Below are 16,044 nucleotides of genomic sequence, written 5' to 3' on the forward strand. Positions count from 1 at the left end.
TTGTGGAGATGGTGGGAGATGAGATCAAAAATCTTAGTCAGGACAGTAGGGGCATAGATAACAACTTGTCTTGGTCCGAACGATTAGCTCTGACCACTCTAGAGAAAAAACAAAACATTGTTCTAAAGGCATCTGATAAAGGTGGGAACATTGTGGTCATGAACAGGGATGATTACAAAAAAATGTGTGAGGACATTTTACTTAACCATGACTGTTACACCATTTTAAAGGACAACCCTACAGCACTATTCAAGAAAGAGTTGCTGGGCATTCTGAGTGATGCAAAGAGCAGATCTTTGATTAGTGCAAGTGAGTTTGGGTTCCTGTACCCACAATTTCCTGTCATGGCGTGTTTTTATAGTCTGCCCAAAATCCACAAAGGGTATCCTCCCTTACGTGGCAGACCCATTGTCTCAGGCATTAATAATTTAACTCAAAATGTGAGTACATATGTTGATCAGGTGTTGCGCCCCTTTGTCTTGAGTCTCACATCATATGTACGTGACACTATGGATGTCTTGAAACAGATTGATGGTATTTCTTTGGAGAAAGATACAATCTTGGCTAGCCTGGATGTTGAGGCGTTGTATTCATCCATACCTCACAAATTGGGTTATAAAGCGATCGAGTATTATCTGGGATCAAGAGGCACTCAGTTTGCAGCCCATAACCGTTTTGTTTTGCAGTTATTACAGTTTGTTCTTGAAAAAAATATATTTATTTTTGAAGACAAGATTTTTCATCAGCAATGTGGTACTGCAATGGGGAGTCCTGCTGCTCCCACCTATGCAAATTTATTTCTTGGCTGGTGGGAGGAGACAATTGTCTTTGGGGACAAATTTGCCAAATGGACTTCATCCGTTGGATTATGGATTAGATATATTGATGACGTGCTGATTCTCTGGAACTCTACAGCGGATGAGTTCCATAGTTTTGTAGCAGCCCTCAACAATAATGATATAGGGCTAAAGTTCACATGTGAGATCAGTGGAAAAGAATTGTCTTTTTTAGATTTGAAAATTATAAAAACAGAAGAAGGCACAATCCGTACCAAGGTACATCGGAAAGAAACAGCAACCAATAGTTTCTTGCAATGGAATAGTTGTCATCCTTATCCCCTCAAACGTGGCATTCCGAAAGGCCAATTTATGAGAGTACGTAGGAATTGTAGCTCTATGGGTGATTTTGAGTGCCAAGCCCAGGAACTCAAAACAAGATTGAAGGATAGAGGTTTCCCCAAGAGTGTTATTAGGAAGGCCTATGAGGGAGCAAGGGATGCAGACAGGCAATGTCTCCTGGTTCCTAAAAAATGGAAAGAAGAACAGGTTACGAGACTCATAGGCACCTATGATTCCAAACAAAATGATATTATGCAGATACTGAAAAGGTATTGGCGTATTCTCAGTTCTGATACAGATTTAGTAGACCAGATCACACAGTGGCCGTCTGTCACGTATCGGAGAGGGAAAAACATTAGGGACAGAGTCATGCACAGTTGTTTTGACCCCATTTCACCTAGGGGTACGTGGCTGGATAGACAAATACCAGGCACTTTTAGATGTGGTAGCTGTAAAGCTTGTGATTTCATTTTCAAAGGGAATAGCTTCACCAGTGTTGCTACACAGAAAAAATACAATATTCGGGATTTTTTCAATTGCAAGACAGCGGGTGTGGTTTACCTGATTACATGCCCATGCCCCCTAAATTATGTGGGTAAAACAGCACGACAATTTCGTCGCCGGATTAGGGAGCATGTTGGAGATATTATCCATGCTAGGGACACCCCAATATCTAAGCACGTGCATGCTAAACACCAAGGCCAGGCAGCATGTTTAAAGTTTCAAGCAATTGAACTTATTAGACCCCCTAAAAGAGGAGGGGACTGGGACAACCTGATTTTACGTAAAGAAGCCCAATGGATCCATAGACTGGCATGTATACAACCAGCAGGTTTAAACGAGCAGACTAATTATACATGTTTTATTTAATATGCAATACCATTCCCCTTTAGGTGGCCAACCTTCACTTGGGTTGCCTCTAGGGTGGGTGAGTTTCATTTGCATAGTGTACTATTTTGAGATGGCCATTTTGGTCAGCCGACACATAAAGAGATCGTTTGTCAGTTTTTCTAAATATGAGGGACTTAGTAAATTTGTCCACCTTACATGTGTTTATTCACTTTGAGTTGCTTTGTGAGGTAGTCCACTTGCGGTGGTTAACTGTCCCGCAAGATATACTTACAAAATATATTATCGTGTAGCGCTTACCTTCCTCGTGTATGGCAGTCCGGGCGACACGTCCTTGGCTTCTACTGCGCCTGCGCGTTCGGTATGATGCGGTCGATGATGACCCCTGGCTGTCAGCTGACGGCGGGGGGTCACATGGGCAGGTGTCACGAATCGAGAGGGTGTTGTGATTGGTCAGTTCATGTGTTGCCGCCTAATACGAGGGGTGGAGTTTAGGTGTTTATAGTAACCCAGCGCCTGCAATGAAGTATGCCGTTGACATCGATACGTGCATCTTCCCGTGACGCACAGCAGAATATCTGCTGTTGAATACTACTATCGCTGGTGATGAGGCCAGAGTTACCAAGATACGGACCCCTGAGGATGAGTATCTGAAACGCGTAGGGTCGTTTATTGTTTATGGAATGTCTGCATAGGGGACAGTCATATTGTGTTACACCCAGCGCTAGGAGATCCGATTTCTTTCGGACACCGGTGCTTCATTTGGGGATTGTACTACTGTTGTGCCCAGGATATATGCTGATTCCAGACAAATATCGTTACAAACACTGAGATATATGTATCATAATGACTCAGTGTTTTTTGTTTAATACATTTTTTAATTTTCACGGTGGGGCTCATGTCACAGTGGTGTGTTACCCCTGTTTTTAGAACAAGTTACTATTAAAAGGTATATTTTACTCAGTTGTCACTTCAGTGAACCTTACCTAGATCCAATAGTCTACTTTCCATCTCAGACCATTACCAGTAACCAGTGAGGTTGAGGGGGGTAAATACAACCCCACAAACACTTCCCCAAATTGCATTGTGAAGTTCCCGACAACAGGGGGATTGTAAAGAAAAGTGTCCCCTAATATTTATATATTCTACACGTGTGTGAGTGTGTGATTGTGTGTGTGTGTGTGTGTGTGTGTATATAATATGTATATGTATGTGTCTCATGAGCCAGGTCTGCAGAGTCACAGCCCTGGCCATGAGCAGCGGCTTCACAATAAAGCAGGACAACTCGTTATGAACCTGCTTTGCTTGGAAGCGGTGGAGACAGAAGATACTGCTTTGATCTCCTGTCTCCCTCTTAGGGTATGTGCACACACACTAATTACGTCCGTAATTGACGGACGTATTTCGGCCGCAAGTACCGGACCGAACACAGTGCAGGGAGCCGGACTCCTAGCATCATACTTATGTACGATGCTAGGAGTCCCTGCCTCGCTGCAGGACAACTGTGCCGTACTGAAAACATGTTTTCAGTACGGGACAGTTGTCCTGCAGCGAGGCAGGGACTCCTAGCATCGTACATAAGTATGATGCTAGGAGTCCGGCTCCCTGCACTGTGTTCGGTCCGGTACTTGCGGCCGAAATACGTCCGTCAATTACGGACGTAATTAGTGTGTGTGCACATACCCTCAAACTTCCTGTGCGCGCGGCAGCGCTCTTGCGCGCTCATGGGTTGGCAATTGAGGTCATATCAACGCGCCGACCCATGATAGCCAAGGGCGAGCGCCACTCGCCCTGCTACGAGTGTATCGGCAAGGTTTAAATAGCCCTGCGTCGTTGTGCTCAGTAGCTGGGACCTGCCCTCACCACTCCACCAACAACGCTCTACTTACCTGCTCCACCAACAGTCCTCCCCGGTTCATCACTCCGGCTCCAACAACGCCCTCCTCCCCTGAACAACGAGCAATAAGAATCAAGTGCAGCAACAGCTGCATTTAACCCTTTCACTCCCCTGGGTAACGAGCTACCCTTTCAGCCCTGTCCTAGCCCCACACTTTAACGCACTATCCCCTACGCTCCCTGGTTTAACCCTTGCTTCCCCTAAGTTAACCCTTTACCACCTGCCTGAACCCTTTACCTACCTGCACATCCCCTGGTAAACATCCATTGTTAACCCTTTCCCACCTGCCTGCACATTCCCATTGTTAACCCTTTACCTGACTTCCCTGGTAACCCTTTATCCTCCACCTCTCTTGTTAACTCTTAGTGCACAGGGACAGTTATTTAGGAGGGAGTGGGACAGAAATAGTAAGCGTGTGAGAATTACGTAACTTATGTGTATGTATTGTAATGCAACGTGTGTACGTGTGTGTGTGTTTAGGTAAGTGGGTGGTGGATTAGATTAGGATTGTGATACCTTGTTTATACTGTACCACGTGTAGTGTTAGTGTATTCAATACATATTAAGTTATGTGTATTGGGATACACAGATCCTATACTGTGATTATTTACAATGAACTGTGTTTGGTGTATTTTATCGAAGTGTGATTATGGTTTGTATTAATAAATATTACCTTTTATTTACATACAATCGTATTCCCTTAATTAGTAGCAAAAGCAAAACTAACGTTAATACAGGAAAAAGGTAAGGGAACTAGGCATAACCCTAGTGACCCTGATATAGAGGAGGTAGTAATAGTGGGTAACACGAGTAGGTGAATCCAGTTATTACCACGCGCCCTTTTACACAGGACATGTGTTTTTTTTTCAACAACGGAATTTTGCAGGGAGCGCTTGCTGGCAACTTGGCTCGTTCTCTGATCTTGTAGCAGTACTCCGTGGTAACTTCAGATCTTCTTTGATCTTTCTGGAGGTGATCATTGTTTGAGCCTTTGCCATTTTGGTTATTCTTCGATCCATTCGAACAGTAGTTCCACACTTCCTTCCGCGTTTTCAGGTTTCGGTTGCCACTTCAAGGCATTTGAGATCATATTAGCTGAGCAGCCAATATTTTGCTAGACTTCTCTGTTTTTTCCCTCTCCAATCAACTTTTTAATCAAAAGTACGTTTTTCATCAGAACAATGTCTGGAACTACCTATTTTCCCCAGTATTTCAGAAGGAAATGTATTACGAACATGTGCAACATTTGCCATCCTCCTACCGTACATAAGGGACAAAATTTATACTTGTTGTTCTACAGAATGAATGGCTTCACCAATTTAACTCATCACTGCTATTATTTTGAACAAGCCCCTTTCAATTAATGATTCAATTACTCAGAATGAGCGGCTTGCATGTCCTAATTGTTGGCTCGGTTTTTTTTTCTACTACACTTATAAGTAAATGATTATGTAGAGATATCACTTCTAACAAAAACATTGATTTATCAGGTTAGTGATGTCTGACTACTTTTTTTTTGTAATTTTTTTTAACAATACTGTCATTTTTATATGTTTTATTACTTGTGCACAAAATAATTTTTTTACAAATTTTTTTTTATTCGGGTTGCCGTATTCTGAGAGCCATAAATTTTTTGCTTTTCAGTCTACAGAGCTGTTTTGCGGGACAAGTTGTAGTTTTTATGGGTACCGTTTTTTTTGGATACTTGCAACTTTTTGATCACTATATCGCCTATTTTTTGGGAGGCAAGGCAACCAATTAACAGCAATAAATGACGTGTTAACTTTTATTTTGCGGGTCAGTATAAGTCCGGCGATATCAACTTTATATTGTTTCTTTATTTTACAACTTTGTATTTATTTCTGTCGCCATGTACTGAGAACCATAAAGTTTAAATTTTTTTTGTCGACTGAGCTGTAAAAGAGCTTGTGTAGTTTTTATCGATACCATTTTTTGATGCATGCAAATTTTTTCACACTTAGGGTTTGTTCACACGCAGAGTCAAAATACGTCTGAAAATACGGTGCTGTTTTCAAGGGAAAACCGCTCCTGATTTTCAGTAGTTTTTTGAGCAACTCGCGGCGTTTTTTCGGCCGTTTTTGGAGCTGTTTTCAATAGAGTCTATGAGAAAACAGCTCCAAAAACGTCCCAAGAGGTGTCCTGCACTTCTTTTGACGAGCCGTCATTTTACGCGCCGTATTTTGACAGCGACGCGTAAAATGACAGCTCGTCTGCACAGAACATCGTAAGACCCATTGCAAGCATTGGGCAGATGTTTGCCGACGTATTGGAGCCGTCTTTTCAGGCGTAATTCGAGGCGTAAAACGCCTCCATTACGTCTGAAAAGAGGTCGTGTGCACATACCCTTATTCCAATTTTTGGAAGGCAAGGTGACCAAAAAAAAATCAGGAAGTCTGTCAGTTTTTTTGGTTTTGTTTTTACGGCTTTCACCGCGTGGGATAAATATCACAAGATTTTTTTTTTTAGTTCAGGCTGTTTTACGGACTATACCAATTCTATATATTTTTTCATTCTCTAATAAAGGACTTGATAAGGGACAAAAGGTCTCTCTATTTTCTTATATTTCATTACATATTTTTTCTTTAGTCCTACTAGGGGACTTGGAGGTCCAACTGTCTGATGTCTGTTATAATATACTGCAATACTTATGTATTGCAGTGTATTATGCCAGTCAGTTTCACACTGACCGGGCCTAATAGGCTTCCATACTTGGCAGACCATAAGTCTATTGTTAGGCCTCTGGTTGTTATAACAGCCACCGGCACTACCGAGATCGCATTGCATGGATGCAGATAGTCTACTAACCCCCTTAGATGCCGCGGTTGCTTTTGACTGCGGCATCTAAGGGATTAATGGTGGGGATCGGAGCTAGCTCCTGTCCATGCCATTACAGTAGGGTGTCAGTTGTAACATGCAGCGGACACTAGTAGCTGAGGATGCAGACTCTGCTTCTGAGCCCGTGCCATCTATATGTCGCAAGTATACAAAATTTTGGGGGAAGCATTAGCTTTCTATGACATATACTGATGACAATTGTTGGGAAGGGGTTATAATTAGATGCAAGTCAGCAATACGGTTGTGTGCATGAGGTCCTAATCAAAAGACACCAGGTCACCCCATTACTGTTTATGTCCAATTGGAAAAAGATATAAAAATCTGAACTATTCTAGTTTTTAGAATTAAAATTCTAAAATACACTTGTTCACTATAAGCATCTGTAGTATTTTACCTTTACATCAAATCTCCTGTACTTCGGTCTGAAATGTATTTTGGAAAATAGGTTCAATTAGCAAGAGGATCATGTTTCATGTTCTTAATGGTTGTGCTTTTCACTATGCTGTCTATTGCTTTCTGAAGTGTTATGTCCATAAATTTGCCTACTTTTAGGACCGCAGATCTGAGGTCATAAAATACAAATGTTAAAAGGGCTACCACACTGAACAAGTTAGACTTTCTGCAGTGTCACGAAAGGGTTATTAGAAACTTATAAAGTGACGGAATATTCCTAGGATATGCCATCACTTTATGAAGGTGGGGGTCAAAACTCTGGGAACCCTACCAATCCTGAAGCGGCTGCAATGCTGATTTATGGCTGCATCCCTTTGTGTTTTTCCAGAGATGCGCTCCTGGCTATGCAGGGAACTACAGCTGGTCACATATCTAGTTTCTCTGTTCAAGCCTCCAATGTGTGTAAATCTTACTGTAATACATTTCTATCCTTCTTGTGTTGGTTATCCTAGATATACATTGCTTCACACATAGTGTCGTTTCCCCTCGTGTCACCAAAACAGCTCTGACATGTCGAGGCATAGACTCCACAAGGCATCTAAAAAGCGTCTTGTGGTATACGGCACCAGGGCGTTTGCAGCACATCTTTTAAGTTGCGAGGTGGGGGGGGCTCCATAAAATACTTTTTTGTTTCAGTACAACCCAAAGATGCTCTATCATACGGAGATCTGGGGAATTTCGGAGGCCAAGTGAACACCTAGAACTTTGTCATGTCCCCCAAACCAGTCCACATGATGTCAAAGAATGTTATTCATCAGACCAGGCAACCTACTTTCATTGCTCCATTGTCTAGTTCTGATGCACAGGTAGTTATTGTAGGTGCTTTTGGCGATGGACAGGGCCTGCATGGGAACTCTAAATCGGTCTGCTACGTAGCATGATGCGATGCACTGTGTGTTCGGACACCTTTCTATCTTAGCCAGCAATAACTTTTTTTCAGCAATTTGTGCTACAGTACCTGTTCTGTGGGATCTGCCTTTGCTTCCAAGGTACATCAATGAGCCTTGGGTGCCTATGACCCTGTGACCAGTACACTGGCTGTCCTTCCTTGGACCACTTTTGGTAGGTAATAACTGCTGTATTCCCGAAACACCCCACGAGACCTGCTGTTTTGGAGATGCTTTGACAGTCGTCTAACCATCACAATTTGGCTTTTGTCAGAGTCACTCAGAGGTTTAGACCTGCAACAAATCTGCCAAGTGTGAACATATAACAGAAGAAATGATATATTTATACTAAAGTCTCAGGCAGTTTTCGTTTCTCAGCAGGTCAAATGTTTACATATAATGCCATTAATATCATTATAAAGTAGAAGCCTTGCCAAATAGGCCAAACTATAGTTACAATCTGATCTAGAAGTTTTTGAACTATTTAGATTAATAAAACCCCCCAAAAAAAGGGAAGACAGGAGTCACTTTGAAAATAAAAAAAATTAACTTTGCCAGAAGGAACGAATTAAGATTACAACATTTCTCAGCACCACGATGTGTATTCCCATAATGGTGATAGCATATAGCTACTCCACTGTTCCAGCCTTCTGCATTTCAAGACCTGGCCACATTTAAACAATAAACTGCCACTCAAAAACTGTTTCTGTTAATAGAATAGGATTTGTTCCGAACGGCAAGCGCATACTCTACCGCCGCTCCATTCAGAATACTCCTAGCTGCGGTTGTGCAGCTGGAGGAAAGGGAGACCGGGTTCCGGTGATCTAGCATTCGATAGGGGTACCAGGAAGACAACTTGCCATTTTTTTTCATCCATTACAATTTGTTACTACATCCAAATAACGTTTGGTCAACTTACACATATTATGGAGCTACACTCCATAATGCTTCCTACGGATTTCTAACAGCCTGTTAGAATACACAAGCTGCATTACAATTTTGTATTCCCCATGGCTCGCTCTGTGACAACTTGTTTCTGTTCACAGTGATTCTTATAAGTGTAAGTTAGGGAATTGCGAATACATGTGTAGGTTCATTACATCATTAGTCAAAATAAAATATTAGGATATTGAAATTTATATTACATTTGCGAAGTTTGTACCACCAGTACACTATCTGGACAAAACTACGGGAACACCTATACATTACACCTACATGAGCTTTTACATGATCCCATTCTAAGTCAATAGGCATTAATATGGAGCTGGTTCCCCCGTCGTGACTAAAACAGATTCCACTTTTCTGGGAAGGCTTTTTACAAGATTGAGTGTCTTTGGGAATTTTTACCAATTAATCAAGAAGTGCATTTGTGAGGTCAGACAGTGATGTTCGACAAAAGGGCCTGACTCGCAATCTCTGTTCTACTTAATCTCAAAGGTGTTCGATGGGGGTTAGGTCAGGGCTCTGTGCAGGCTAGCCAAGTTCTTCCACACCAAACTCACACACCCATTCCTTTGGCCTATAGACCTTGCTTTGTGCATTGGGGAAAAGTCATGCTGTAACAGAAAAGAGCCTTCCCTAAACTGTTCCCACAAAGTTGGAAGCATACAATTGCCCAAAATGTCTTGGTATGCTGAAGCATTAAGATTTCCCTTTACTGGACCTAAGGGGGCTAGACCAACCAGCACCTGAAAAACATGCCCTTAGCATTATCCCTCCTTCACCAAACTTTACAGTTGGCACTATGCAGTCAGACAGGTAACGTTCTATTGGACAAACCCAGACCCAGATAGAGAATGATTTGTCACTCGATAGAATACTTTTCCACTGCTCGAGATTCCAGTGGCAGCGTGCTTTACACCACTCCATCTGACACTTGGCATATTTGTTTGCTTGTAAGGCTTGCATGCAGCTGCTCGGCCATGGAAAACCATGCCATGAATCTCCTAGCACACGCTTTTGTGCCGATAGTAATGCGAGACGAGGTTTGGAACTCTGCAGTTATTGAGTTAGCAGAGCATAGACAACTTATGCATTGTGCACCTCAGTACTTAGTGACACCGCTCCGTAACTTTACGTGGTCTGTTACTTTGCAGCTGAGTTGCTGTGGTTCCTAAAAACCTCCACTTTGCAATAATACTACTCATCGTTGACCGTGGAATATCTTCGAGGGAAGGCCTTTCACAAACAGACTTGTGGCCTCCTATTACAGTACCACACTGGAATTTAGGGAGCTCTTTAGAACGACAAATTAATTTAAAAACGTTTGTACCGGCAGGTTGTATGGCTAGGTGCTTGATTTTATACAGCTGTGGCAATGGGACTTTACCAAACAAATAATTCAATGATTGAGATGTGTCCCAATACTTTTGTCTATTTAGTGTATATTACATACATACATAGCACATGGCATTACAGTATACATTTTCAGTTATTACTGCCTTTTTATGGGTTCATTACTGACAAAACCCTGTCTCCATGGAAACTAGAAAAGTAAAGTCCATGGCATTCAAGGTTTGATCCCCCGCCATTTATGTATTTGAAGGCATTAGTCATCTCCAATCCTTGCAGCAGAGTATCAGCTATGCTATACTGCGGACACCTTCTGCAGATGGTTGTGGATACAGCCCACATGTATAGTGATTGATGCAAACTACAAAATCGCATAGCTTTTACAACGCATACTTCCAAGGGGTTCAAATTAACTCAAAGACTTATTAGGGCAGTCCTATGACAAGCCAGATAACAATGTAAAACATTACCTGTTGTAATTTAGACCGAGCCAAGATCTCAGGAACCACACTTATGGCGTCATGTCTTTAGTTACTCCTACAAGTTCATACAGTGAAATACAAGCGAATTGGACTGCTTAATGTCTGCACAAAAAATGTCCAGCAGAATGTGTGTGAGATTTGTTTAAATCTCATTCACATGGCTGGTATTGGGACGAAAATGCTTCATTAGATTACATGTGGACCGGCCTTATATAAAAGTATAGAATCATCATCGATTACAGTATTAAATTAATGGGGTAAGCAGATTTAAATTACTATAACAAAAACATTTACATTTTTTTTTTTATTATAAATAATTTTTAATCAATAGAAAATAGCATTGCTTAAAACAGTCTGTATTTACAAACATACATAACGGATATAAGAGATGATTGCAGAATAAAAAAAATATCAAATCTCATTCACACCAGTGTCAGACAACTCCTGTTTTTAAAGCAAAAAAAAAACCCCAAAAAACTGAAAGGACTGAGTCGAGGGTTAAGAAACCTCTTTTGGAAATTGCACAACTTGAAGTTGGATCTTCAAGGAATTCTTTCAGCATGGAAGACTTTTGACATCTGTAAACGTCCCTTTAAATACAAGAGCCATATATTAGCTTTACTATATTTATAACACAAGAACAAAATTTACCAAGAACTGTAGTCAGCATTTCACTGTGCTCGGTTTAATGTACTGTATGAATATTTCTCTAGATATTAAACACAAACAGAATTTATCAATTAGTTTTTGCAAATATTTTATTACTCTGTAAGCCAGGATGCATTCTGATTGTATTATTAAACGGCACTCAAAACCTGAAACAGACGCAGCCTCCCTAACATGTACCCATTTCATAACACTCTGTGATGGGGACATAGAGTGTGTGGTATATTACAGATACCTGCATGTAAACTTGATATTTGTAGTTTTAGGAGGATTTAGGCAGGGTCAGAAAAGCATTGTTTAATAATTGTAACAGCGCCTGGTCAGGTACACGGCTGTGTCAGAGAAAGGCATCAAGGGCTTTGAGAGCCGTGGAATACACCCACCACACAACCCTCTGTAGATAGCGCCACCTAAGCTCCGTCCAGGATCGGAATCCCCGGCCAGTGCTCTCTGTCTGTATGTGTATATATAATATACACACACTAGTCCTTCTCAATGAATTAGAACAACATCAAAAAGTTAATTTTTCAGTAATTCAATTAAAAAAGTGAAACTCATATTATATAGATTCATTACACACAGTGGTCTATTTCCGTCATTTTTTTCTTTTAATGTTGAAGATTATGGCTAACAGTTAATGAAAACCCCAAATTTACTTCCTCAGAAAATTAGAATATTATATAAGTCCAATTTCAAATATGATTTTTAATACAGAAATGTTGTCCTACTGAAAAGTATGTACAGTATATGCACTCAATACTTGGTCAGGGCTCCTTTTGCATGAATTACTGCATCAATGCTGCGTGGCATGGAGGCGATCAGCCTGAGGCACTGCTGAGGTGTTATGGAAGCCCAGGTTGCTTTGATAGCAGCCTTCAGCTCGTCTGCATTGTTAGGTCTGGTGTCTCTCATCTTCCTCTTGATAATTCCCCATAGAGTCTCTATAGGGTTTAGGTCAGACGAGTTTGCTGACCAGTAAAGCGCAGTTATACTGTGGTCAGGGCCGCCATCAGGGGGGATATTAGGGGTAGTGGTGTGAGGGGCCCGGCCAAACCTAATTGAAAGGGGGGCCCGGCAACTGCCGCGACATTCTTTTGGTAGGAAAAAACGGGCCCCTGCAATGGGGCCCGTTTTTTTCACCAAAAGAATGTCGTGAGCTGCTGCTGCTGCTGCGGGCCCCCTCCCCTCGTCATGGGGGGCTGTCAAACCGTCCGCCCGCGCGCGCGCACTCGATCGCGCGCACAAGGAAACTCGCGAGCGCGCACCCACGAACGCCCGCACTGGAGACGGCCGCGCGCGCACCCACGAACGAAGCGCGCACAGCCGCGGACACACATGGACAAAACTTACCTGGACGTCTGGACCGAAGACGTCGCCTGGAAGACATCGCCGGAAGAGGACTGGAGTGGGAGCATCTCTTCTGACACAGTGAGTAAATTATCTCAAAGTGCTGATCATGTATGGCCCTGTTCACACAGTATTTTGCAGGCAAAAAAAAATCTGATTTTGACCTGCCCACACTATCTTGCCGCGTTTTTTTGCTGCGTTTTTTGCCCGCGGCGATTGAGGACAGCTGACAAAAAACGCAGCGAAAAATGCATTTTCTGCCTCCCATTGATTTCGATGGGAGGTCAGAGGCGGAACCGCGGCAAGAAAGGACGTGCTGCTTTTTCTTTTTTCCGCGACTGGCTCCCATTGATTTCAGATTAAATCAATGGGAGGCGGTTTTGGAAGTTGTTTGGTGCTGATTCTGACGCAGTGTCCGAGTCAATATCAAGGCCCAAAAACTCTGAACTGGGCCTTATTGTTAGGGCTTATTCAGACGAACGTGTAATACGTCCGTGCAACGTGCGAGATTTTCACACGCCTCGCACGGACCTATGTTACTCTATGGGGCCGTGCGGACTGTCAGTGATTTTCACGCAGCGTGTGTCCGCTGCGTAAAACTCACGACATGTCCTATATTTGTGCATTGTTCGCGCATCACGCACCCACTGAAGTCAATGGGTGCGTGAAAATCACGCCCAGCACTTCCGCAGCCGTATAAACTATGAATGAAAACAGAAAAGCACCGCGTGCTACAAACATACCTACAGAGTGTCATAATGATGGCGGCTGCGCGAAAATCATGCAGCCGCGCATCATACGCTGCTGACACACGGAGCTGTTATGGACCTTTTGCATGCGCAAAACGCCACGTTTTTTGCGCGTGCAAAAAGCACACGCTTGTGTAAATCCGGCCTTAGGGTAGGAACACACTAGGCATGAACGCTGCGGATTTTATGCAACACATTTTATTGTGGAAAATCCGCAGCGTATTACAGTCGCAGCAGAGTGGGTGGGATTTGAACAAATCTCATTCACACGCTGCAAAAATAATCGACCTGCAGTGTGGCTTTTTGAGCCGCAGCATGTCAATGTATTCTGTGGAATCGCCGCTCCTCTGTTGCGGAAATGCTGCGGTTCTGCCGCAAAAATCACACATGAGAAAAAAAAAAAGGTACTTTTTTAAATTTATAAAAAAGTCTAGACTTGCCCCGGCCGTAGTCCTGGTGACGCGATCCTCTATTCTTAGCGCAGCCCGGCCTCCTGACATGACGTTTCATCCCATGTGACTGCTGCAGCGGTCACATGGTCTACAGCGTCATCCCAGCAGGCGGGGCTACGTTCAGAAGAGAGAGATGCGTCACCTAAACTACGGCCGGGGCAAGTCTAAACGTTTTTTTCCCTACAGGATTCCCGCAGCGGACACGCCTCCCGAAACCTGCGCCACTATTTGGTGCGGTTTTGCTGGCAGAATTCCCTGCGGCTACTGGGGCGGATAAGCTGTGTAGTCTTACTCAGCATATCCGCCTAGTGTGTTCCTTATGATGTCGCTCCTGGAGCTGCTGCCGGTCTCTAAATAGGCAGTTGGTTCAGTAGAATTTGGTATTATTTTTTTTTGTGAACCAGCTTAAAAAAATACAAAACTTTTGTGTTAGGGCCTGTTCACATCACCGTTCGCTTCCGCTCCGGGGTTCCGTCTGAGGTTTCTGTCGGGTGAACCCCGCAACGGAAAGTGAAAGTGACAGCACAGCTTCCGTTTCAGTCACCATTAATCTCAATGGTGACGGAACCATCGCTAATGGTTTCCGTTCGTCACCATTCCGGCTGGTTTTCGGACGGAATCAATAGCGCAGTCGACTGCGCTAATGGTGATGGAAACGGAAGCTGTGCTATCACTTTCACTTTCCGCTGCGGGGTTCACCCGACAGAAACCTCAGACGGAACCCCGGAGCAGAAGCGAACGGTGATGTGAACAGGCCCTAACACAAAAGTTTTGTATTTTTTTAAGCTGGTTCACCAAAAAAAAGAATTCCAAATTCTACTGAACCAACTGCCTATTTAGAGACCGGCAGCAGCTCCAGGAGCGACATCATAAGGGACACACTAGGCGGATATGCGGAGTAAAACTACACAGCTTATCCGCCCCGGTAGCCGCAGGGAATTCTGCCAGCAAAACCGCACCAAATAGTGGCGCAGGTTTCGTGAGGCATGTCCGCTGCGGGAATCCTGCAGGGAAAAAAACGTTTAGACTTGCCCCGGCCGTAGTTTAGGTGACGCATCTCTCTCTTCTGAACGTAGCCCCGCCTGCTGGGATGACGCTGTAGACCATGCGACTGCTGCAGCAGTCACATGGGATGAAACGTCATGACAGGAGGCCGGGCTGCGCTAAGAATAGAGGATCGCGTCACCAGGACTACGGCCGGGGCAAGTCTAAACTTTTTTATAAATTTAAAAAAGTGCCTTTTTTTTTCTTCTCATGTGTGATTTTTGCGGCAGAACCGCAGCATTTCCGCAACAGAGGAGCAGCGATTCCACAGAATAAATTGACACGCTGCGGCTTAAAAAGCCAAAAAGCCACACTGCAGGTCCATTATTTTTGCAGCGTGTGGATGAGATTTGTTCATATCTCATCCACTCGGCTGCGACTGTAATACGCTGCGGATTATCCACAATAAAATGTGTTGCATAAAATCCGCAGCGTTCATGCCTAGTGTGTTCCTACCCTAAGGCCGGATTTACACAAGCGTGTGCTTTTTGCGCGCGCAAAAACGTGGCATTTTGCGCTTGCAAAAGGTCCATAACAGCTCCGTGTGGCAGCAGCGTATGATGCGCGGCTGCGTGATTTTCGCGCAGCCGCCATCATTATGACACTCTGTTTGTATGTTTGTAGCACGTGGTGCTTTTCTGTTTTCATTCATAGTTTATACGGCTGCGGAAGTGCTGAGCGGGATTTTCACGCACCCATTGACTTCAATGGGTGCGTGATGCTCGAACAATGCACAAATATCGGACATGTGAGTTTTACGCAGCGGACACACGGACACACGCTGCATGAAAATCACTGACAGTCCGCACGGCCCCATAGAGTAACATAGGTCCGTGCGAGGAGCGTGAAAATCACACACGTTGCACGGATGTATTACACGTTCGTCTGAATAAGCCCTAACAATAAGGCCCAGTTCACAGAGTTTTTGGGCCTTGATATTGACTCGGACACT

General features: G+C 43.4%; 1 protein-coding gene across 2 annotated transcripts in view; it reads right to left on the reverse strand.

Annotated features, from left to right (window-relative positions):
• Nucleotides 1–11,177: 11,177 nt before the first annotated feature.
• ZUP1 (zinc finger containing ubiquitin peptidase 1) overlaps nucleotides 11,178–16,044 on the reverse strand; it is a 33,098-nt gene continuing 28,231 nt past the window's right edge. For both annotated transcript variants that reach the window (XM_075862305.1, XM_075862304.1), the window contains one exon: nucleotides 11,178–11,424. In XM_075862305.1, coding sequence (XP_075718420.1) covers nucleotides 11,390–11,424 — 35 coding nt within the window. In that variant the 3' untranslated portion in view covers nucleotides 11,178–11,389. The remainder of the gene's footprint in view (nucleotides 11,425–16,044) is intronic.

Source organism: Rhinoderma darwinii, chromosome 4 (genome assembly GCF_050947455.1).
Source record: "Rhinoderma darwinii isolate aRhiDar2 chromosome 4, aRhiDar2.hap1, whole genome shotgun sequence".
Classification (NCBI taxonomy): Eukaryota; Metazoa; Chordata; class Amphibia; order Anura; family Rhinodermatidae; genus Rhinoderma; species Rhinoderma darwinii.